At 30.3% G+C, this 25,936-nt stretch overlaps 2 protein-coding genes across 2 annotated transcripts; both read left to right on the top strand.

The window, feature by feature from the left end:
• Positions 1-22,179: 22,179 nt before the first annotated feature.
• LOC119666781 lies at positions 22,180-23,082 on the top strand. Its single transcript, XM_038076060.1, has one exon. It carries the CDS (start codon positions 22,180-22,182, stop codon positions 23,080-23,082), a length of 903 nt encoding a protein of 300 aa, XP_037931988.1.
• Positions 23,083-23,922: 840 nt separating this feature from the next.
• Positions 23,923-25,236, top strand: LOC119666782. The gene has a single exon (XM_038076061.1). It carries the CDS (start codon positions 23,923-23,925, stop codon positions 25,234-25,236), a length of 1,314 nt encoding a protein of 437 aa, XP_037931989.1.
• The last annotated feature ends 700 nt before the right edge of the window (positions 25,237-25,936 follow it).

Genomic DNA, 25,936 nt, shown 5'->3' on the forward strand with positions numbered 1-25,936 from the left:
TCGTTAAAAGATTTCTGGCAGGACAGCGTGACGTCCTGGGTCCTGTTGTTGTAAAAAAAAACCGATTACTCTGTGCTGTGAAAACAAAGAATCATTTGGCCGAATGAGCCAGGTTAAAAATAATACACATAAGACAAGGATAATTCCTAACTACGTTTGGCTGAAGGAGCCAGGTTTTGGCAAAATGTGCCAGAAGACCAATAGGCCAGTGTACTTGTCTTTGGATAAGTAAAAATTCAAGTTCTTGGTAAAATTTACCGGAAGGCCAGATGAACCAGAGTACTTGTTTCTTCACTTGTCAAAAACCAAGTCCCCTATCATATGAAATGTTCCTCCTTTTATATCGAACATACCGAAGCTTTTTGGTGTAGCGCACCGGTATTAATTGCTGTACTTAACTTCGCCGTGAAGTTGAACTTTTTGTGTTCTATTGTGTACTTGTGTCTTTTTCGTGTTTGCATGTTTTCCTCTTCTTTTACACGTGAGCTTTGAGTATTCACGTGAGCTTTGAGTATTTGAGTATTAGAAATTTTAATTAGAACTTTAGCATTTAACATAAAGTGTTTTAATCTAATAACTCAAAACAAGGTACATAAGATATATATTGTGAATTATATATATTTAATATTATTCAAACCTAAATGTGACAAAAGAAATAATCAAAAAAAACTGGTGTTGGCGTGCTTAGTTGATTTGTTATTGTCGGAGTTTGTTTTGTTTACGTGTATAAAAAATAAAATTGTACAAACATGAGTGTTAAATTATTTTGTGTTTTATTTTATTTATATATTTTTTTTTAATAGATATTTGTTTAATAATTAAACGTGTTTTCAGTAATAATTGTTCATTTGTTGTTGTGTTTAGAATTTCTTTACAAGTTTTCCATTCATAAAATTTGTAACAAAAAAATTCATTTTTTTTCCGTATATTTTAGGTTCTGCACATTGCATGTATCGATGCCCGCGGCATGTTGAAACCGAGGATCGCAGGTAATGTCCATGTCATTTTTAAATAAACATTTTAATTCAATTTCATATTTTTTAGCTAAATCCACTTCAGTTTTCTTCAAATGAGTTATTTTTATCTATATTATGTGTAGCGGTAGTAGTTAGTTGACACACAGATTTTATTTTTCGCTTGTTCTTGCGATATGTAGCACAGAAATTTAATGTGTAAATTTGTGTCGTTACATATTGAAACATCGTTGAGTTATATTTTTTTTTAATTCATTGATTTGTATTAACTGGTCAAGCCGTTTTAATATCTTTAATTTAAATTATAATTTGTTATTATAAAAGAAATACGTTCTAATGCCTTAATTTAAATTATAATTTATTATTATAAACAAAAATACGTTTCAATTCCTTTAATTGTAATTTATAATTTGTCATTATAAAAATTGTGTTAATAACTTTTGAATTTAATTTGTAATTTACTATTATACAAAAAAAATGTGTTGGCAACCTGGTAAAAATAGTTTGACTTCGAGTCAAACTTCAATAAAGAGAAACTTCACTTGCAATTAGTGGTGCCAAACTTCGTTACTTTTGCGTATTTGTAACTACCCGTTACTTTTCGAGTACGTATTCGTTACTCAGTATTCGTTACTTAGTATTCGTTACTGCGCTTTCGTTACTGCGTTTTCGTTACTGCGCTTTCGTTACTGTGCAGTCGTTACTGAAGTTGAAATGCTTTTTTTCGGCAATAAAAGAAATTTTTAAAAGCATATATATTTATTATAAGAAATTATAGATTTAATAAATTAGAATTATTATTTTATTGAATTGTTTGATCCGCATATTTTGCATTTAGCTTTTCACGTCCTACTGGTCCAAATGAATCCAAATTTCACTTTTTTATATTAATATTTTTAAACATTTTTAATGAATTTGATAGCGAAGAAAAATTTTGTTCAAAATAAAGTAGTTATTATTATATCGCAAAAACAATTGCTTAAAAGTAATCGTTACTAAGTACTCGAAAGAGTAGATATAATAAATATTATTCATTGGTAAAATGAGTAAAAGTAACGAATACAATAAAAAGTTTGTATTCGTTACTTAGGTATTTCTTGAGTAACGAATACAAAGTAACGGATAGTTACATTTTTGGCACTACTACTTGCAATTAATAAGTTGAGCGAGCAACACATAAAATATTCTAAAGTGTTTTTATTTCGTTTGTTTTTGTAAAGTTGCAGTCAGCTGTAAAAAACATTACGGCTTAATCATTGGCGCCCGAGCAGGGACATTTAAGTGGAAGATTGAAGGTGTCCTAATAATAAAAAGAAAACATAAAGGATAATTAGTCAACAAGGAAGCAGTCATAAGCAGTGTGGTGCCCATGACCTACATCATTGTTTGATATGACAAGTCATTGCATAAAGTAACAAAACAATTGTGACATAATTTATTGAATGCACATTTGTCGCTTTGTCGTTTTGACTTTGATCATATTACACTTTTAAATTTTGTTTGACTCACGCCGTTATGATTGTGCACTCGTAACATGATGCGCAAGCCAAACGTTTTTATCATATGTGGTCATTGTACGGTAGTAACACAAATTCCTTTAGAGAAATGTTAAACCTTATGAATAACACTTATAATAATATATACAAGTAAAAATGCATAAGAAATAGATAACATATGTTAGAATAGTATAATAGATATTATGAATATCTTACATGTAAAAATCATATACTTTATCAAAAATTGGGAGTAACCAATGCATTGATTGGTTACTCAAGAATATATAGGAAATAAATAATAAGTTTAGTAGATAAGAATATTTTGTATAAATAGAGTAAGATTTTACAAATAAATAAGATTCTTTTAGATTCTTTTGCATAGGCAACAAGAATAAACTATATTTTATTTTGAATCTCTGGTTATATGCGGCATATCTGCTGTTAATACCATTAAGGCGGCTAAAGAGCTTAGAAAGTACTTAAAGGCGGCTGAAGAGCTCAGATTAATACTTATCCTTGCTAGGTCGAAACCTTCTGGGGCTCTTAATTACAATCCCTTAGCAATCCTGTCAAGTTAATACATATCAATGTATTGGATGAAGAACCTTGCATGGCAATCCTGAAGCTACACATCTTTACATGGCATATTCAAAGCAAGACATCTTTACAATTATATTATGAACATCCTTAATAATACCATTACATGGCGATCCTGCCATCATTGATAATAACATTACATGGCGATCCTGCGATTGACGGACCATTGGAATCTCGAAATTATTAAATCGAAAACTATTAAATAACCTGCGATTGACGGACCATTGGAATCTCGAAATTATTAAATCGAAAACTATTAAATAACCTGCAATTGACGGACCATTGGAATCCCGAAATTATTAAATCAGAAATTACTAAATAATATGCAATTGACGAACCTTTGAAATAATGAAGAGATGTAATTGTTTTATATGTGGCAAAAGCTACAAAAATAAAAATATTCTGAACAAACATTTAAACAAACATAATTATCTGATAGATTATGCGAACATATTAATAGAAGCAATCTTCAGAAATTATTAAACAATATGTCACAAGAAGATTTTGACAGACATTTTGCGGCAGCGGTGAAAACTTTAGAAGAAGCGTTAAAAAATCCAAAGGCAGACCCAAGACCGATATCAATTGAGCAATATAAGCAACGTCATCCAGGTGGAAGACAGCAGCCAATAACAATCGAACAAACAAAAAAGAAGGTGCGCGGTGGCAAAAAACGAAAGGTATCCAAAGAAATTGGCAATCTCAAGTGTCTCTTGAAGATATCTCAAGGAGAAAATAAAAATATTTTACGGCAACAGCTTAAGGAGTTAAAGAAAAATGGGTGGAACCCAATCAACAGAAGAAATAATAAACAACAATGTAGCAGCAACAGCATCAACAAATAATTTTAATACTAATAATTATATATCATATTTAAACTTTATATATATAAAAATTAAATAAAAATCATATATAAAAAAAAAAAAATATATATTTTTTTTTCAAACTATTGTTAAATAATATAAAAATTTTCCAATAATGTACTCCAGATCAGATCATGACAAAATTAATGAACACATTTATATGATACTGATAATTTCATTTGTAATTTCAATAATAATTATTGCAATATTTTTGCTTCATTATATTATTAGCAAATACTTTGCATAGCAATAAATTCAATGTCATATGGATTTAATTGACTTAAGAAAAATATTAAAAAATTTAAAGAAAATTCCAAATTGGGAGAAATTTTACAGTTTATACAGATCACAGACCTTTAGTTAGTCTATTTACACATAAGAACCCATCATCAAAACTAACTAGAATAAGAATAGATCTCATGGATTATAACTTCAATATAGTATTTAAACAAGGAAAGATGAATACTAATGCAGACGCATTATCAAGGATACAACTAAATTCAAAAGAATTAGTTGAAATGATTCCTAAAAATATAAATATATTAACCAGAAAAATGAGCAAAGAAATTAATGAAAAAGATAACAAAATCGCACAAGTACAAAATGAAGAAATAACCTTAAAAGCTAACACGGAGATTGATCACCTCCACATGTGGAATGCAACATCGGTATTGGATGTAAGGTATTTAACAAAACTTGAATTCAAGACAAACAGATGGAAACAATGAAAAAGCACTTGAACATGGAAATAAAAAGTTCAATAAAAATAGTGAAAAATATATATAAAAATAGCAGCAAAAACTATAGTTGTGGAATATGGCGAAAAATCATTATCAGAGATAAAATTGATTCTGAGGAAGTTATTATTCAAAATGGACAACTTAAACATAACAAAGCTAGGATTGGCGGAAGATGAAGAAATATTTAATAACATAAGCATGCAACAAATAAAAATATATTTAATAAGCTGCAAAAAGAATTAAAATTGAAAAATTGTCTAGACATAATTATTTACAAAAAACCAAAAAGAATAAATGATACAAATGAAATGCACAGGTTAATAGAAGAATATCATAAATCACTATATGGAGGACATTGCGGTATAAAAAGATGTATAAACAAACTGAAACAAAAATATGTATGGAAAAATATGAATAAAATGGTTAAAAAATTTATCAATAACTGTGAAGTATGTGCAAAAGTTAAAATAACAAAATACACAAAAGAACAGTATGATATAACTGAAACACCAAACACATCCTTTGAAGTCATAACAATTAACACAGTAAGCCCACTTTTACCTTCAAATAATTTCAGATATATTTTGACACTTCAATGTGAATTAACGAAATTCATAGAAGCAATACCTTTAAAAAATAAAGAAGCTATCAGCGTTGCTAAAGCAATTGTTGAGAAATTCATTCTTAAATATGGTTGTTTCAAAAAGATGAAAACCGATAAAGGTACTGAATTTACAAACGAACTTCTAAAAAATATTTGTAAACTATTAAAAATAGAAAAAACCACTTCAACACCATTCCATCATGAAACATTAGGGACAGTTGAGAGAAATCATAGAGTTTTAAATGACTACTTAATGACCATGAAATCAGTAGAGACATGGGATGAATTATTACCATACTATGTTTACAGTTATAACTCGACTCCGCACACTACAACAAATTACACTCCATTTGAATTAGTATATGGTAAATTATGTGCGTTACCATGTGAAATACTAGAAAATAAAAAAATGATTAGATAATAAGAAAAAAATGATAGAAAAATGATAGATTTCAAAAATATTACAGACTAAATAAACCAGCATTTATTTACCTGTTAGAGGAACTTACTGAGGAACTACAACCAGCAAAGAAGCAGTTTGCAGTTGCTCCAATTGTGAAATTGAGCGGTTGTTTGCGTTTCTTTGCTAAAGTAGCTTATCAGACAGGTGTTGGAAAAGACCACGATGTCGCTCTAGCTCAGCCTACCTTCAGTAAAGTGCTTTCTGAAGTTCTGAACACTTTTGAAACGCATTTTTGTCCAAAATGGATAAGGGTTCTAAAGACATCTGAGGAAAAAAGAAAAATAGCTTCAGCATTTTATGTTAAGCATAACATTCCCGGTGTTATAGGATCCATAGATGGAACGCATGTTCGGATTATTGCTCCCAAAGAAAGAAGAATTTGTTATACTTTTATTAAAATAATAATTTTAATAAAATATATTAAATAAAAATTTAGTTATATTAAATTTAGTTATATAAAATTTATTAAAATAATTTTATTAAAATATATTCGGAAAACTAATCAACTCTTGTGGATAAAATAAAAAAATAAAACTTTGAAAATATTAAATTTATTGTAATAATTTTATTAAAATGTATTCAAAAATTTGATCATTTTCAGTTACTTTTATATTAAATTAAACCATTTTTATTACTTTTTTAACTTGTCTCCCCAACAATTTTCTTGGGAAAGAATTGGTGCAAAATAAGGAAAAAAAACTCCCATTCCCAAATTATTCAGAATAGCAAACTAAGGAACAGGGAACAAACTCCCAACAAACTCCCAACAAACTCCATAAATTCATGCTCCGCTTTCGCTGCTCTATCAGTTTCTGAACGGTTTACGTTTATTAAATCGTCTTCGTCATGCATAAATTGCTTAAAAAAGGGCAAGACAAAGTGATTGTACACACTCCACATGATGTTGTTCGTGTAAATGGACTGCAAAAACCTAATCCACCACTCTCTGAGGTGATGCTCATTGCTGAAGCTTTTGAAGCGACGGAGCAAACAATTAACAAAATTAAAGATAAAGTAAACAACGAAGGAGAAGTAAACGTCGTCAAAACTAAAGTCATGAACAAAACCAACATATAAGTTAACGCCATAAATTATACATCACTTCACATCGTTTAGATACTCCAAGCGTTCATAGGATTAACGCTTCTAAAATGTGAAGTACTTCATAAACAAAAACTTAAAGGAGTAATAAAATTCATATTTTATTGTTGTGCGTTAAATACGCACAAATACCAACTATTTGTTTACAGTTGAATCTTCCGTTTATAGTTACTTTTAGGTTTAAGTCTTCCCACAAAAATTATAAAATTTAGTTTTAAGTAAGAATTCAATAAAGAATGATCGTATTGATCATAAGAAATATTTTTTTAAAAATAAATTGAATAAAAAATAAATTTAATTGGCGCCCGAGCAGGGACAGTGAAAATTAACGAAATTGTGAAAAGGACTTGAACAAGTCAAATAAAACAAAAGTGCTTAAAAAACCCCACCAAATAAAAGTGCCGTGAAGAAAAGTGCCAGTAATTAAAAAATACCACTAACTTAATAAAAAAGAAAAGTGTTACAAAGACTTCTCCACAATTATCTTAATTGTGATCTAATAGGTGTCCATCGTTATAAAACAGCGAAATAAGGCCCCCCAGTAAGATTTTTTTTTCTAAAAAGGAGCTCTCGTCCAAGGAGCAGCCAGCTGTTAGACATCCCTGAAAGATCATCACTGTGCAAATCCAGAAATTAAACTTAGCTGTATTTATGTAAGTTTGTAACGGCCAAAATTTTGTCAACCAAAAATTTGATCGTTACAACGTCGTGGGTATAGCTGTCTACTAAACACAACACGACCACCTAACACACAACAAGTAACACTCACTCGAAGGTTCCTGTAATAAAAATTGTTAAATACTTATAAAAACATTAAGTTAAACCAACTCACCCCAATCCTCTGCCACCAACAACGTGACTTTGAATTTGACAAATCTTAAAATTGTATGGAAATCCTTGGTTAGTGCGTGAACAATTTTTGAATAAAACCATAACATAAGACACATATCTTGAGCTATCATTGGGTGTTCTATTTTGCTGGAACTTTATTGGAAAATAAAATAATTTTAAAATAATTATTTTATTAATAGAATTAAATACACACGTTCACCGGCACAACACATTGCTAACAAACAAACGAGATCAAAACAAAATAATAGTAAAGAGACCTGTCAAACGAAGAAAGCTTTGTGCAGAAAAGGTGTAGAAGTGGATCGCAACTCAGACAAAAACCACTTCTAAATTGCAATAGGTACTCAAAGAAATGTAAATTCGCCGTGAAACTAAACTTTCGCTCAGTGCGGTACAGAAAAGGAGCTTTAATGTTGGATCAACAAACTTTAACGTTTTTTCAGCTGACACCGTTGACCATGGAGGGGATAAAAGGAGCGTTCACCAAGAAGAAGCTCTCTTGTTTTGTTCTACCGCGAAAGAAAGACTCCTGGCTCTGGCTTCCGTTGCAGCTAAAAATTACGTGACTAAGACGGCGGTGTCACTAGTGAAATTTGAGTAGTTCTTCAAACTTAGTGAAAATATTTTGTTAAATAATTTTGTACACAGAGATTATATATTTGATAATATCGAAATATTGAAAAATTTTATTTATAAATTGTGAACTTTTAAAAATTGAATTTTATAACCAAAGTCAAAGCTAAGTAAAAATAAAGAATACGTATAAATTAAAATTTTGTACACAAAGATTATATATTTGATAATATCGAAATATTGAAAAATTTTATTTATAAATTGTGAACTTTTAAAAATTGAATTTTATAACCAAAGTCAAAGCTAAGTAAAAATAAAGAATACGTATAAATTAAAATTTTGTACACAAAGATTATATATTTGATAATATCGAAATATTGAAAAATTTTATTTATAAATTGTGAACTTTTAAAAATTGAATTTTATAACCAAAGTCAAAGCTAAGTAAAAATAAAGAATACGTATAAATTAAAATTTTGTACACAAAGATTATATATTTGATAATATCGAAATATTGAAAAATTTTATTTATAAATTGTAAAAAAAATAATTGAATTTTATAACCAAAGTCAAAGTTAAGTAAAAATAAAAAGTACGTACAAATTATATCTTATGCATAATTGTTTATTTGTTAATATAATAAATCTTAACAATTTCTTTTATAACGAATAAATAAATTAAAAGGAAAATAAATTAAAATTGTATTTCAACAAACGCAATCAGATTCTCAATCAAATACAGAATTGATAAAGTACCACATAGACTAGCTACTCCTGAACGGTACAAATTCAAGGTGGGAATCCAGCACAACGACATAAGTGAGAGACACAGGTAAGAAAGATTCGGGGCTTCAATAGTGACTGAATCTCGGTTGTACGGGGTACAACTCACGTAGCTTTAACAGTCACGTGAGGCTATACCATAGTGTCGGAAGCGATAGGTAGCTTTAATAGTAACCTAACGTCTCCGGCCCCTGGGCGCTTTAACAGTGAACAGGGAAGGGCGTGTGACCTGCGACCTATAACACAACGCACGTAGCTTTAACAGTCACGTGTGTCTGCGTTATATCGTGTCGGCTGTCTGGCGAATTAGTATTTATAACATCAGCTCAGCTCATCAGCGATTTAGTTTAGTTTCAATCAGGTGGCCTACGGTTCTGTTCATCGTCAGCGTGAAAACTCGAAGTGATAGGGTCTCACTAAATAAATTTCTTGTGTGGACCTTGGGGACGGCTGAGTTAAACCCCAGCTTTATACGAACCAAAAGAAAGGTTCATTACAAGTTCGAAAACGAAAGAATGAATAATAAGATAAATAAATTTTGTGAAGTTATAAATTGAGAAATTATTGTAAATCATATATTGAATATTGAAATTTTATGTTGTAAGGACGGAATTTTGTACAAATTTCCGCCCTACATAAAATTATAATTTTTATTAAAATTATCTTAATAAAAATATTACAATGAAAAATCGTCTACATAAAACTCTATTCATATATTTTAAACAAACAAGCAGCGAACATCCACACGCACAGCCAGCACAGCAGAGCCACCCAGTAGTCCCAGTAGTTTGGTAAGCACATGAAAAAGGTACATATGCATGACATCATGTTTACAAAAGAATGTGAGAAGTCATCATACTAAAAGAATGTACTGGTAATGTATCATGTCATGCGGCTAGCGAAAAAAAAACCCTTACTCTTCGTGAAATTAACCGAACGACAAATATTTTTTTGTCATATTTGTTGTTGTTGTATTTCTTTCTGTACAATTATTCAAGCATGCTCAGTATTCGTGTGCATTTAAGTGCGGAGCGTTTAATTTTTCGATGCGGATCGATTTTGTGAATTTTTGGTGTATTGTTAAATTTATTAAATTTAATAAATTAATAAACGAATATTATTTAACAAAAGAAATTTATAATATATTGTGAATTTGTGTTTAACAATAATAATTATTGTTTTTCCTTCGGAATTCCAGTGTAAGTTGAAATTTAAATTGAAAACATTTTTTTTGATTGCGCTTTATATACCTGGCGTGTTTTTTAAAAACTATATTTATTATTTCTGTTTCAGTCTACAGTTCTGTTGCTGTTTCCAGTTTATTTACTGGAATATTTATTTATTATTTTAATAATAATTGTTATTCTTTAATTATTTGTTTATATTTTAATTTAAGTTGTTAGTTATTATTTTTCATTCCGTTTTTGTGTTTTTTTTCAACAGTAGTTTATATATTTGGTTGTTTCCTAATTATTTAAATGGAAGGTTTTTCAAAAAGAAATGTTAGACGGTTATGTGCAAAAAAGAAAAGAGAACTGTTAGCATTACGCGATGTATCAGAAAACATTGATCCCAGTGTTAGTAATAGTGGTAGCTTAACGCAAGATGCAATTCAGGAGAATTTAGAATATTGCGCTGATACAGGGAATACTAATAATACAATATCTGAATATTTTCGGCAACATACAAAAATGGCTGAATATAATATTGAAAGTGAATTTAATATAAATAAATTAACATTGGAAGAACGATTAACCAGAATTGAAGAATTTGTGGGAAAAATTTCTCAAAATCAGGACGCGATACTCAAGGAGTTGAAATTAGTAAAAGGTAACATTACTAACATTACTAAATAAAATAAAATTATTTATGAGAATCCCTTTTTTTTACAGAAAGTAACATTGACGTTATAGTAAAATTCCACACACTCATGAACATGATGGAAAAGAGAAGCGATACAGCAGTTTCTGATAACTGCTTTCCCATCAAGAAGTTTGAAGAATTGGGGAATATGGAAGCACTTTGTGCAACTAAAAGTGCTCAATATGTAAGTTCAATTTCATACAATCAAAAACTAAATACACAAAATTTTTGATTATATTTTAATTGAATTACTTCGTTCGATTTATAAATTTTTTTCTTTTTGAAACCATTTAGGCTAAATTAATAAAATCCATTATTCAACCGGAGGGAATAAAAAAAAACTTACATTGAATCATCGATCGAACGTTAGTTCTGGAGTTAAATTATGATGGAATTGGCACCAAAAAAGCATTTAAGGAATTTAAATTCTTAAATGCTTCAATATTCGGTATAAAAAAATTGATGTATATATATAAATAAATAAATAAAACTAAAAACTTATTTTTCTTTACAGAAGCCTTGCAAAAAGATGGCTATACAGAAAAGGAGTATATTTCGGATATACGAATAGCCATAAAGAATGTTAAAGGAATTTATTATAAATAGCAGTACAACGACCGGAAGAAGCACAGAATGGAAGAAAGCAGCAAATAATTTTTATTTATTTATATAATATTTATAATAATAAAAAAACAAATAAAAAAAACATAAAAAAATTTAAAATCTATAATTATAATATCAATAAATATTGCTTTTGTAATTTTTATTTATTTATATTAAAAAAAATTTATATTTATATAAAAAAAAAATTAAAACAAAAAAAAATTATAATTTATAATATTGTAATTTTTATTTATTTATATTAAAGAAAAAATTAAAACAAAAAAAATTAATAATATTTATATTTAAAAAAAAATTTAAACCAAAAAAAATTATAATCTATTGTTTTTGTAATGTTTATTTATTTTTCTAATAAATTAAAACAAAAAAATATATTGTTTTTTTATTTTTTTTATAAAAATTTATTTTAGAATAAATATATGTAAAATGCAAGAGCATGCATTTAACATCCTTACAACCTACTGACTTCGTAAGCTACAAAAGAAGCAGGTCGTAAGGCAGAAAATGATCACCTCATATTTTGCGTGCACAAGCATCGCCCATGACGATTTAGTTTACTTTGTCATGCTTACAACATGCTTCCATCGTAAAGTGCATTTGGATTCGTAAACGAAGTTTTACGAATGAATTCCGTATTTCGTGCCGCATACCTTTTGCACTTTACCAAGTCATGCATGATTTCGGCGGCCAACTGCTAATAAAAGTCATGGAAATTCGGAAAGGAACTCGTCATGATGACCGGCGAAAAGTAAGCATGATGTAAGGGAAGATAGAAGCATGACGGTCCCTACTGGGTACACTTGTGCGGTTGTGCGTGCAAATAAGAATTGCATATAAAAAGACGAGATTTTGTATGCAAAATTCACTTAGCACCGGCACACCGAAGTGAGTAGACCACTACTCCAGCGCTAAGTCCCTTTCAGAAGCCCATAGTGTTTTGAAGCTAAGGCTAAATCAATCTGTAGAAAATTGTTGAGTAGCTTATATAACGCCTTGGATGTTCTGACGTCTTCGGCTAAAAACTTATTGCGTAAATTTTATAACGCCTTTGATGTTCTGACGTCTTTGGCTAAAAACCTATTGAGTAGATTTTTAATGCCTCTGATGTTCTGACGTCTTTGGCCGGAAGTAAAGTAAAATTTAATAATATCAAGACTAGAGTAAATTAGTTCGAAAATTCAATAAATAATATTAATAAAAACACAACCAACGGTCTTTTAACTTTCCTTGGTTTACCAGCTTCGAACTAGTCAATAAAACAAATTTATTGCAACTACCCGGACCGCGACTGAGTGATACCTCAGCAAAATAAAAACGACGAATCCGTGTCGTTACAATGTTGAATATTATATATTGCATTATAAAATAAATTGATAAATTGAAAGTGTAAGCTCTTTAAAATTTAAAAGAAAGAAATTCTATACTTAATATTAAATAACAAGTTATAATCATAATTTTTGAATAAGAAATTTTTTTTAAAAAAAGAAAAAATTAAAACATACTAAATAATAATCATGTCGAACCCATCTAATATAATAAGAACACCAATCTTACAATCACAATCATCTCATCAAGACGATAACCAGTTGCCAAGAACAACTGATGAACTTACATCCCTCATTACAAGACTTGTTTCACAAGCCATTGATTCACAAGGTCGTGAATTAATTCATATGGCTTTAAATCCAAAAGCTGAACTCACATCAGCAACTGACCAGACTATAGATTCACGGTATCGAAATAATTTGACCGAATTAGATAAAATCCCTGATATAGTTCGTTCTTTAAGAGAATTTTCTGGTATCCCAGGAGAATTCAGTTCATGGAAAAAAAGTGTAGATGGAGTTCTTCAAATTTACGATTCTACTAAAGGTACACCGAAATACATCGGCATATTAAGTGTAATCCGAAATAAAATTGTAGGAAACGCTGATATAGCTCTTGAATCATATAATACTCCATTAGATTGGAAAGCAATTTCCCGATGTTTAACTATTCATTATGCAGATAAACGTGATTTAGGTACTTTAGAATACCAACTAACCTCATTAATTCAAGGAAAATTAACCGTTTAAGAATTTTATCAGAAAGTATATTCACATATTTCCTTAATATTAAATAAAATTTCATGCATGGAGATTAGTACAGAATCTATGCGTCTACTTGTAGAAACATATAGAGATAAAGCTCTCGATACTTTCGTACGAGAACTGTCAGGTGACTTACCAAGACTTCTTGGAATAAAAGAACCAGTTGATCTTCCACACGCACTTCATCTTTGCCTCAAACTTGAAAACCAAAATTTTAGAGCTGACCACGCTAACAATTTCAGTTCATTTATTAGAAAGCCTCATCCACCAGTCATTCCACCTCGTAGATTAGTTCAGCATACATTTTATCCTCAACTAGCACATATTCCACAACCAGGACATAAAACTTTTGCTCAGAACCATCAGAAACCAAATAGACCATTTTATCAACAATACCAACGATATCCACAACAGGCATTCAATGCACCACCCTGCCCATTCGTACCAAAACCGCAACCTCGACCAGAACCTATGGATGTTGACTTTAGTGTTCACACAAATAAGGTGAACTATGCTAACAGACCACATCAATTTAACTTCGCTACCAAACGCCACCAAAACGCCAACAAAATCTTGCAGGCCCACAACCAATGAAAATACAGAGAAATTTCCATATAACTTCAGATACTCAAACCATGAATAATCAACCTAATATAGTTACATATTAGCATTAATGCTAATATTCCTCTACTTATTTACCCCACTGTACCCAGAAAATTCAATTAATAAAATCTATAATTTATTAGGGTCACTCATTTCACAAAATTCTAAAATCTATACAGCATCCAAGTATAGTAATATTTCATACTTTAGCATTTTATGCTACACTTAACATTCCAATGCAATATAAACAAAACCCTAATAAACGCACTTGGGACAGTAAGTAGCAACAGGAAACGCTACTATAAACATTTAAGAAGATACACGCATTTTTCTATCGCGTGATCATCTTCTTAAGAATTCATGACATACATACAGTCAAAAGATGAACTGTACTATTTCTGCTGATCATAGCATAATTTCAAGCAGAGAGCTTGAGAGATGACGCTATGTAAATAGCATTACATTTTTTCGTTGTCATGACAATAACAGAAGACGCTTCTATTACAATTTTAAGTAACATATAAACTTTATGCTAAAGTTCTGTTAGAACAAAACTTTAAGCTCTTGTCCATACAAAAATCAAAAGCTTCAACTTAACAGAGTTGAGAGCTTGATTTTTGACACTGTTATTGGGGGTATAAAACCCAGGATCATCTATGTTAAGATTAGATTTTTGTTAAAGATTACAATATCTCTTTCGTATTGAGAAGATTCAATCGGCATTAAAAAATTATTTGAAATTTAAAAATTATTTGAAGTTTAAAAGTTTATAAAAATAACTAAAATTATTTGAAGTTTAAAAGTTTATAAAAATAATTAAAAAATTATTTGAAGTTTAAAAAGTTATAAAATAACTAAAATTATTTGAAGTTTAAAAAGTTATAAAAATAACTAAAATTATTTGAAGTTTAAAAGTTTATAAAAATAATTAAAAATTATTTGAAGTTTAAAAGTTTATAAAAATAATTAAAAATTATTTGAAGTTTAAAAGTTTATAAACATATCTAAAAATTATTTAAAGTTTAAAAATTGTTAGAAATTTAAAAAGGTTTTTAAAATATATAATAAAGAAAATTCGAATTAACGTTAATATTTATGTGTTTTTATTTAAAATTTGCGTGCAAACACTTAATTATATGCAAGAGCAATATAATTATTCCCAATATTCATACCAATTCAATAATTACTTTGGAAACTGCAATCAATATGAACAGGTTACTGAAAACCCAGAACACCATATACCTCATGAAAATTCAGCAAACGAAGAATTATCAGAAAAATATCAAGATATTGATTTAACTGATATTCATTTTTTGGAATGAATAACATAGCTCTTCTCTACCTTATTTCGAGGCCAAGACGAAAAGCTGAAATATCCTTAGAATATTAATAGATACAGGCTCTAACAAAAATTATATTCAACCTCACCTAGTAACCAATCCACATATTAATAACGAATGTTTTTTTGCTAACTCCATAGGAGGACAAATAAAAATTACCCATCATACCTTTTTAAACTTATTCAATTTAAAAAAACATAAACTTAAATTCTTTCTATTGCCATCTATTGCAACTATATGATTATTGACGACTCAGTAAAAATAAGAATAAAACAGTTAGTAACTCAATCCGTACATGCAATTAATATAAACACTGACCACATGAATACTAACCAGAAACAAGCTCTAAATATTTTAGTTAAAAACTATAAAAACCTATTCTCAGAACCAGATGAAAAACTTACTTATACTACTCATAAAGTAGGAGAAATTCTTACAACAACAAATGAACCTGTTTATACTAGATATTATCCCTATCCAATGTCATTAAAACATGAAGTTGAGGAACAAATTGAAAAATTGTTAGAAGATGGAATAATTAGACCTTCAAACTCTCCATACAATTCAGCAATTTGGGTTATACCCAAAAAACAAGATTCTTCTGGCAACAAAAAATATAGAGTTGTCATAGATTACCGCAAACTTAATGCAATAACAATTCCAGATCGATATCCCATTCCAGATATTGAAGAAACTTTAGCTCAACTAGGAGAAAACAAATGGTTCACTGTTCTTGATGTAAAAAGCGATTTCCATCAGATTCGTCTTAAGGAATCTGACATTGAGAAGACTGCCTTCTCTATTAACAATGGCAAATATGAGTTTACTCGATTACCATTTGGTTTAAAGAATGCTCCAGGAATTTTTCAAAGAATTTTACATGATATACTTTGAGAACATATTGGTAAAATTTGTTTTGTCTACATAGACGACATTATAATTTTCAGTAAAGATGAGCATTCACATGCCAATAATATAAATATAAGTTTCGATACCCTCGAAAAAGCCAATATGAAGGTTCAACTTGATAAATGTGATAATTTGGAATCAAATGGAATCAAAACAAATCCAAATAAGGTAAAAGCAATAGCTCAATTTCCGTATCCCCAAACACTGAAGGATCTTAGATCTTTTTTAGGAGTATCTGGTTATTATCGCCGCTTTGTGAAAGATTATGCTAAATTAGCTGTTAAATCTCCTTAAAGTAAATCTTGGTTGTAATATCTACATAAAAGACTTCATCTACTTAACGTTGTCAAACACTAGTAATCAGCTGTTTGGCAACAAAAGGAGAATGAAGTAAGCTTTAAGCTAGATTAGGGACATGAGAGCAGCTTCTGTGTTGGTTTTAAGCTACAAACTTCCTCTTTTTGGTTGAACAGTGATACGAGTAACAACTTTTCAAAATAGCACATTTAACAATTAAGTTCCAAAATACCTGAAAATAAATAAAGACACATAAAATACAGATAAAATATTTGAAGTTGTTTTTGTTTATTTCAAATTTGATTATTGAGGCAAACTACGAGTTTAAGTGCTCGGCAGTTTACAATTAATAAAATACAAAATATATCATCCAACGCGTGCATGTGCGTGTTGGAAGCTTGATATAACCACTTGGAAATTACTAAGAACAAACGCGTTCTTAACATTTTACTTAACATAACCATTTGGAATTTACTAAGAACAAACGCGTTCTTATCATTAGCAAAACCACTAACATCCCTTTTGAGAGGAGAAGATGGTAGAATATCAAAAACAGTTTCGATAAATAGAAAAATTTATCTTAACCAAGATGCAATAGAAGCTTTCAATAAAATAAAGAATACCCTCATTTCTGAAGTTATATTAACGTACTCCGATTTTAAAAAAGAGTTTCATCTTACAACAGATGCCTCTAATCATGCATTAGGAGCAGTTTTAGAACAAGATGGTAAACCTATAACATTTATAACACTTAGCAAAACTGAAGAAAACTATGCTGCTAATGAAAAAGAAATGCTTGCAATAATTTGGTCCCTTAAAACACTACGAAAATTTTTATATGGAACAGCAAAAATTAAAATATTTACAGATCACCAATTATTAACCTATGCCTTAAACAACAAAAACCATAACGCTAAAATGAAAAGATGGAAATGCATTCTAGAAGAACACGATTATGAATTAAGATATAAACCAGGAAAAACAAACATAGTAGCAGATGCACTTTCTAGACCACCTCAAATAAACTCTATGACCGCCACACAACACAGTAGCGAAAGCTCATCACACGAACTTATTCCAGCAGTAGAATCACCAATTAATGTATTTAAGAATCAGTTATGGATACTCACCGGAAAAGAAAATAATTATCATTTCGAAAAGAACAAATTCTGATTGAACATAAAAGAGCACATCGTAATGCAAGAGAAAATAAGGTACAGATATTAGAAAAATTTTACTTTCCAAAAATGACAAAAAATTGATGCAATAGTTAAACAATGCACGGTTTGTAAAGAAAATAAATACGATAGACATCCCAACAATCCAATTATAAATCCAACAACTATCCCTCAGTTTCCAGGCCAGATTTTACATATAGATATATACATAGTAGATTCAAAATTAGTACTAACTGCACTTGATAAATTATTAAATCTAAAGCAATAGAAGATATAAAGGAACCATTAAGACAATTGCTTTTTATGTTTGTTGTCCCACAACAAATTGTAATAGATAATGAAAAATCTCTTAATTCCCATTCTATATTATTTATGATCAAAGATCAATTAAAAATTAAAGTTTTTACTACACCCCTTAATACCAGTTTAGTTAACGGTCAAGTGGAAAGATTCCACTCTACTCTTTCTGAAATCTTAAGATGTTTTAAAATTATTGCCCCTGTTGTGGTTACATGCACGATAGGGTGTGGAAAAAACGGTTTGGCCGTTATTAAATAAATATGCAAGCATAGCCTTGGCACTAAGTCTCATGTTACGATGCGGTAGCATAAGACTATGCAGAAGGCAACGATCCCGCAACGCGAGCGTGGAATGTACTGACACTGCAAAACGTGACCAGCAAACACGCTACTTTGGAAGCTAACGCAAAAGTACAGAAACTTTTGACTAGCAGTCGCTCGTTTAACTTAGTTGAGACATGTCGGGATCACCGTGCTTTTAAAATCGACTCGGAGAAAAACTAATAAAGTGCCAGTGCAGTAAAACATCAGAATAACTACGGTGAAATAAAAATGCAAGCATCGAAATAAACAAACTCACTAAAATAATTGTTAATAATAAAAGCTAATAGAAATTGCAAATGACATAAGTGTCTGAGCCAACTACGGTGAAATAAAAATGCAAGCATCGAAATAAACAAACTCACTAAAATAATTGTTAATAATAAAAGCTAATAGAAATTGCAAATGACATAAGTGTCTGAGCCAACTACGGTGAAATAAAAATGCAAGCATCGAGATAAACAAACTCACTAAAATAATTGTTAATAATAAAAGCTAATAGAAATTGCAAGTGACATAAGTTTCTGAGCCCATTACACAGTTGATAGGCTAAGTGCAGTAGTCTGAATTTAGTTGCGTGAATTCAGTAAACAAAAGATTAAGAATAATTTAAAGAAAAATCTAAACTGAAAGGCAACAACTACAACAATTGAATTTCTCAAGAGTATACACACACATACTAGAGCACCAACGACGGAGGTAACAACACATGCAACGCAGGTGCAGCAACCACATAATTTTCAGCAACAACAACATCAGCAGCAACAGTGATGACAACAGAAGTCTCAATATCAGCAACAACCACAACCACAGCAAAAACAACCGCACTCAAATAGTGGCATACTGCAAAAGCGACGGACGAGCCAGCAGAAACAGCGACAGCAATTAGAGATACCTAAGCAATAGTGTCTACACAAGAAATTCAATAAAGTGTTTATATACTACACACCATGTCTTTGCTTTACAACCCATTAGGACCACGACAAATTGGCGCAGCCGGTAGGATGCAGGTAAGCATCATTAAAAATTTATAATTTATTGATCATTTATAATTTATTTATTGAATTATGATTTGTATAAATTAGAATTTTCGTGTTCTTCTTGCATTCCTTTTATAAAGAAAACGTTTTTGATTAGAATACATTTTTTTTGTTTTTTTTTTGGAAACTATTTTTTTTGTGTAAGAGTTAATAATAAGGAATTAATAATAAATAATAAAATAATAATCATCAAAAAAAAAAAATGTGCTAAATAAACGTATATATTTCTATTTAGAAAATTTTGTTTGCGGGTGTTCGTGTCAATTGACATGAATTATTCTCGTTGTGTTCGTTTGTTTGGTTGTTTGATCTATTTTTATGTCACAATTCTTTAATGCTTCGTCGTAATAATAATCGTTGCGTTTTTTTTGTTTGTTTTGTTTTGTCTTGTGTGGGCTAAATGTGTAACAGTAGCCACATGGAAGTTATGGCTGTTTATTTCTTCGCTGAGTTTTTTTTTTATGAATATTTAGTTTATTGCTGTGAACGTCAACAGTGAACAGTGTCGGTATGTAAATGTAGACATACAGAGTTTTTATACTCGTCAGAACATTGTATCAGTTGACGTTATATACAGTTGGCTTTGTTAATTAAATTAAATGTTAATGAATTAACACCTAAGGAAATGAATTGACAGCACTTAAACTGTAACTCTTTAATTGAAAGTTGAGTTTTCAGCACTTGAACTGAAACTCTGGAAATGTAAGTGAGAGATCGAATATTGGTTTCAATGTTTTTTTTTGTTCCTCTTTCTTTATTATAAATGTGAGTGATTGAGTTTTTGCAACTCTGAGTTTTTGCTATACGTATGTTTTATACATTTTTTTTTCTTCCGTTAAAGAATTTATGGAATAATTCTAATTTGGTTATTATATAAATCCAATAATACATAATTTAAAATATGTACTTGGTATTAATATAATTTTTTTTTATTCATTTAAAAAAAAAATAAAATAAAATTTTCTCCCCACATTTTAGTAGTGAACCAGAGTTTTCGTATTGATTTTGGTGAAAAAAAAAAAAAAAATCTTTACAAAATTGCGTTCACCCATTTTTATATAACTGTTCATGTTTATAAATATAAATATCGATACAATTATATGTGTATAAATATATAAAAGATATTTTTATAGCTATATGAACATTGATATTTATATGTAAATATTATTACAAACTGCTGTGTTACTCTCCCTTGTAAAGTTAATGTTGTAAATGTTTGGGGAAACAATGTGGTAAACATTTTTTCCGATCCAAAAATTGTTGTACTTATATTTTTTCTATATTAATAAAAAAATAATAATATGAAAAGAAATTTTATAAGTTATGCAGCGGAAGTAGTCCCATCAACTACTACGTTGGAAGTAACCACACCAGCAGCAACAGGTCGGCATCAGAAGTTCCGGATCATAGCGAAGCAACGACGGCATTTAGAGTAGGGATTAAATCTAATAAATAGACAAGAGCTGAACCCCAACTCCACGTGTTTTATTTGTAATATCAACACCAATAGGGTCCACGACACCCCTCACAAGTCATTTGAAGATTTACTCGATTGTTCAATTTATGAATACAACTATTCAATACACTCTACAACAAGTAATATACCAATAGAAGCTTTCTTTGGAAGACGTGTTAATATAGATCCCGCAATGTTTGAAAAAGCTAGACAAGATAACATACAAAGACTAATAGACAAACAGAACAGAGATATACACACTCATAATAAGGATAGACAGCCTTTCAAAACTTATTCATATGGTGAAATAATTGATGTTAAAATAAACAGACGTTTAAGTACTAAACTAACACCTCGGTACAAAAAAGAAATAGTTAAAGAAGACAGACATAGTTATAATGGTATATCTATGGTTGACCTTACTCAATGTTAAGACTACCTTTGGTGACTGTTGCATTCATATATAGTAAAGTAAAGTAAATAAAGTAAAGTTTTATAAATATTGTAAAATGATAACGCGCATGTGTATCAATAACAAAGATTGTAACCTTTTTTATCTTAGACACACATGCGCCTAAGTATACAGTCCACTAGCTAATATACAGTCCACAACGTAGCGATAACAAATTTAACACTTAGTTTTATGATAAAATAATTGTATAAATACATGTACTAGAAATAAAATAAAGTTAGTAGTTTAAAATTACTGAAAGTGTGTGTACTTTAATTTGTTAAATGTACATTTTGGTCCTTCGAGCCGGATAAGTTAGAGAACCAATCGTTATGGTGGAGAGGTCCAAACTGGTTAAACGATGATAGAAGGACATGGCCAAAAGAACAAATGGCAGCTAAAATAATAAATATCAGTAAATTAAGAGAGGAAGACTTATTTAATCAGCTCATCGAGAAATATTCATCTTTTAGGAAATTAAGTAGAGTGGTAGTATATATTTTTCGTTTCATAGACAGACTGAGGAAGGCTAAGTCTCCAGAATATCTAACTGTAGAGGAGTTTAGAGGAGCAGATGCAGCTATTTTTAGAAGTCATCAGACAACACAATTTTTTACGGATATAAGCAGATTGAAAAATAGCTGTGAAATAGATCATCGAAGCAAAATGGCAAATTTGAATCCGTTTTTAGACAAAAACCAAGTTTTGAGAGTTGGAGGTCGATTAATCAATGCAAAAATTGGTTTTGATAAAAAGCATCCAATAATTATAGCAAAAGGTCATTTGGCGAATTTGATAATAAATGAAGCACACCGAGAAACAATACATGGTGGACATCGATTGATGGAAAATGTTATAAAAAGAAGATATTGGATATTTAGACTTAAAAACTTGATTAAGAAGTGTATACGTGAATGTGTAAGGTGCACACGTTATAAAGCATTAAAGCAGAAGCAGCTTATGGGTGATTTACCAGAATATAGAGTCAATGTGTCTGCTCCGTTCGCTCATTGTGGAGTAGATTACGCTGGACCATTGCTAATTAAATGTTCTAAAGGGCGAGGCCAAAAAACTTTTAAAGGGTACGTAGCGGTATTTGTATGTATGGCAACTAAAGCTTTGCACTTAGAGTTGGTAAGTGACATGACATCAGAATCATTTCTGGCGGCGCTGAAGCGATTGTTTGCACGCAGAGGCAAATGTTCACATATATACTCAGACAACGGTACCAACTTCGTTGGAGCATCCAAAAAATTAGATAAGGATTTACAACAGGCTATTAAAAGCAATGTGAGTGCAGTTTGTGCATTGGAAGCAGAAGGTATAAAATGGCATTTCATTTCACCGGCAGGGGCTCATTTTGGAGGTTTATGGGAGTCGGCCGTGAAGTCAATAAAGCACCACTTGAAAAGAGTTGTTGGCGAAAATAAACTTACTTATGAGGAGTTAAGCACACTTCTAACCCAAATTGAGGGCATACTTAATTCACGACCGCTTTGTGCAAATGTTGACGACAATGATATATTAACTCCAGGTCATTTTTTAATTGGGCATGCTATCATTAGATGATAGCATGATATTAGATGATATGACTATCCAGAAGCAGTAGATGATATGAACATATCTTCATTAAATCGTTGGAAGATAATTCAAGCAATGAAGAAACATTTTTGGAAACGATGGAAGGAAGAATATTTAACGAATCTTCAGCAGAGGTACAAATGGAAAAAGGTTCAAGCGAATGTTAAGGAAGGCCAAGTGGTAATAGTGAAGAATGAGGAAACATATCCAGGAAGATGGCCTCTTGGAAAGATAATTGAGGTTCATCCTGGAAAAGATAATCTGGTGAGAGTAGTATCGGTAAAAACTCAGAATGGCACAATAAAACGTCCGATTCAGAAATTATGTGTATTGGAAGGCGTACACGAACAAATACATGTTGCTGAGAATAAGAAGATAAATGTTATTAAACGAAAAGATTTGAAAAAAGAAAAATCTGTTAATTTAATGTTACTTTTATTGCTAATGATTTTAATTCCATCTAGAGTAGCGTCAGAAGCAATTAAAGGAGGAAAAGTGAATGAGATAGACAAAGACACGGTGGTTTATTTGGACGAAATTGGATCTATGAACGTGGTATCATCATCATGGAAGCTGTTAATATGTTTTGATTTGGAGCCCTTTTTCGAAATAATTGATAAAGGAGGTACAACTATATTGGAAATGAAGAAAATTTGTTCTAAACTGAAAACATTTGAAAACCATTGTGTGGCAATTATAGAAGACATGAGACAGCAAATAAAGCAGATGCAGGACACAAATAAATATTTGCTTCAATATAAAAATCAAAGAACGAGAAGAGCGCCATTTGAGTTCATCGGGTCACTGCAGCACATATTGTTTGGCACAATGGATTCAGAAAATAGAAAAATGTTCGAAAAAGACATGATGAGATTACTAGAAAATCAGCATGATATCAAGAATCTGATAAATAAGCAAACTTCGGTAGTAGATTCTACGGTGAATTTGTTAAAAAGAACCACCACGGAGATAAATAATAATTTTAAACAAATGCAAGATAGGCTCAACATCTTGTCGTCGGCAATGCAGGAATCATATTTGGTATATCGGGAGTCAATTAAGTTTTTCATGGTAACAAAAGAGTTGCAGGGAATAATTGAAGAAAACAGGAATGTTCAAACAGAAATAATAGAGCTTTTAATTGAAATAAATCATGGGAAATTGAATCCTTCGTTGATAACTCCTACTCAACTGTATGAAGAAGTTAGGAGCATCAAAGAACATCTTCCAAATAAATTAAGGCTGCCAGGGAATAGCGATAATCAGTTGCAAGTTATTTATAAGCTTTTATCGGCAATAGGAACAATAATGGATAAGAAACTAATCATAAAGGCAGAAATACCATTATTTGACACACAAGAATCAAAACTATACAAAGTAATTCCGATGCCTATGGAAAAGCATGGGATAATTTTGAGTCCAATGATACAAAGGCAGTTTCTTATATATAATTTCGAAATGGACTCATACCATTTGATGACGGAAACACAGCTCAACTTATGCAAACACGTCACAGAAGCGGAGTATGTTTGTGAAGGTAATTGGCCATGGCTAGATGCGAATGACTCGTCGTGTGAGATTTCACCATTGAAGCCTTTAAACGCTTATAAATGTACATACATTGAAGCGGAATCATCTCTATATTGGGTAAAACTAAATAATGCAAATAATTGGTTATTTAAAACATTTATACCAACATCAGCACATATCCAGTGTAATCAAAATCGGCAATTTATTTTAGAATTTCCACAACAGGGAAGAATATCATTGCAACCAGGATGTACAATAAGAATTGAAGGTGTTACAATAAAATCACCATTTATTATAAACTCTAATTCGAAAAAGGAAATAGCAGCCACATTGACAGCGAAGATAGGGAACACTACTAGAATTCGTATTCCACCATTAAATTCATTAATATCTAATCACACAAATGAACTGCAAGAGCTTCAGAGTCAAATCAAAGTCATAAAAGAAGAGAATATTAAATTACGTGAAATTAAATATCATCAAATAGCAAGTCATACATCTCTTTTCTTAGTAACAATTTTGATAATAGGTATAGTGATATATTTTGTAAAAAGGAAGCATACGGAACGCGCAATTGCTCGATTGGACATTTTTAACAAGGAGAATCTCTAATATGACCAGACCAATGAACGCTAAATAATCAAACGAAATTGGAATGTAGAATTAGGCCGCTGGCAGAATGTTCAAACATGAACACATTTTATAGTTTATTTTTAAGATTTATTATTATTTTAGAAGATAAGTTTTTACTCTGTATATGTAAGCAAAAATATTATCCGCTAAATACTGTTTGTAAAGGACTGTATTAATTATTTGAATATTCCAGAAAATTTCTATTGTTTACTTAAATGCTTTAAAGATAACATTTTATTGTTTTTCAATGTTTAATGATTATAGCACAAGCTGTGCACAAATGTAAAATGATAACGCGCATGTGTATCAATAACAAAGATTGTAACCTTTTTTATCTTAGACACACATGCGCCTAAGTATACAGTCCACTAGCTAATATACAGTCCACAACGTAGCGATAACAAATTTAACACTTAGTTTTATGATAAAATAATTGTATAAATACATGTACTAGAAATAAAATAAAGTTAGTAGTTTAAAATTACTGAAAGTGTGTGTACTTTAATTTGTTAAATGTACAAATATAGTAATATGTTTTAATCATCAAACAAGGGCCAAAGTAAATATCACCACATGGCGATCCTGTCAAACTGCATAATTGCAGTGTAAGAACCATTCAATAAATTAATAATTGTGTATAATAAAGTGAGACTAATAATCGAGAAATATAACTGTTATG

The sequence above is a fragment of the Teleopsis dalmanni genome, chromosome 1 (genome assembly GCF_002237135.1).
Source record: "Teleopsis dalmanni isolate 2A chromosome 1, ASM223713v2, whole genome shotgun sequence".
Lineage (NCBI taxonomy): Eukaryota > Metazoa > Arthropoda > Insecta > Diptera > Diopsidae > Teleopsis > Teleopsis dalmanni.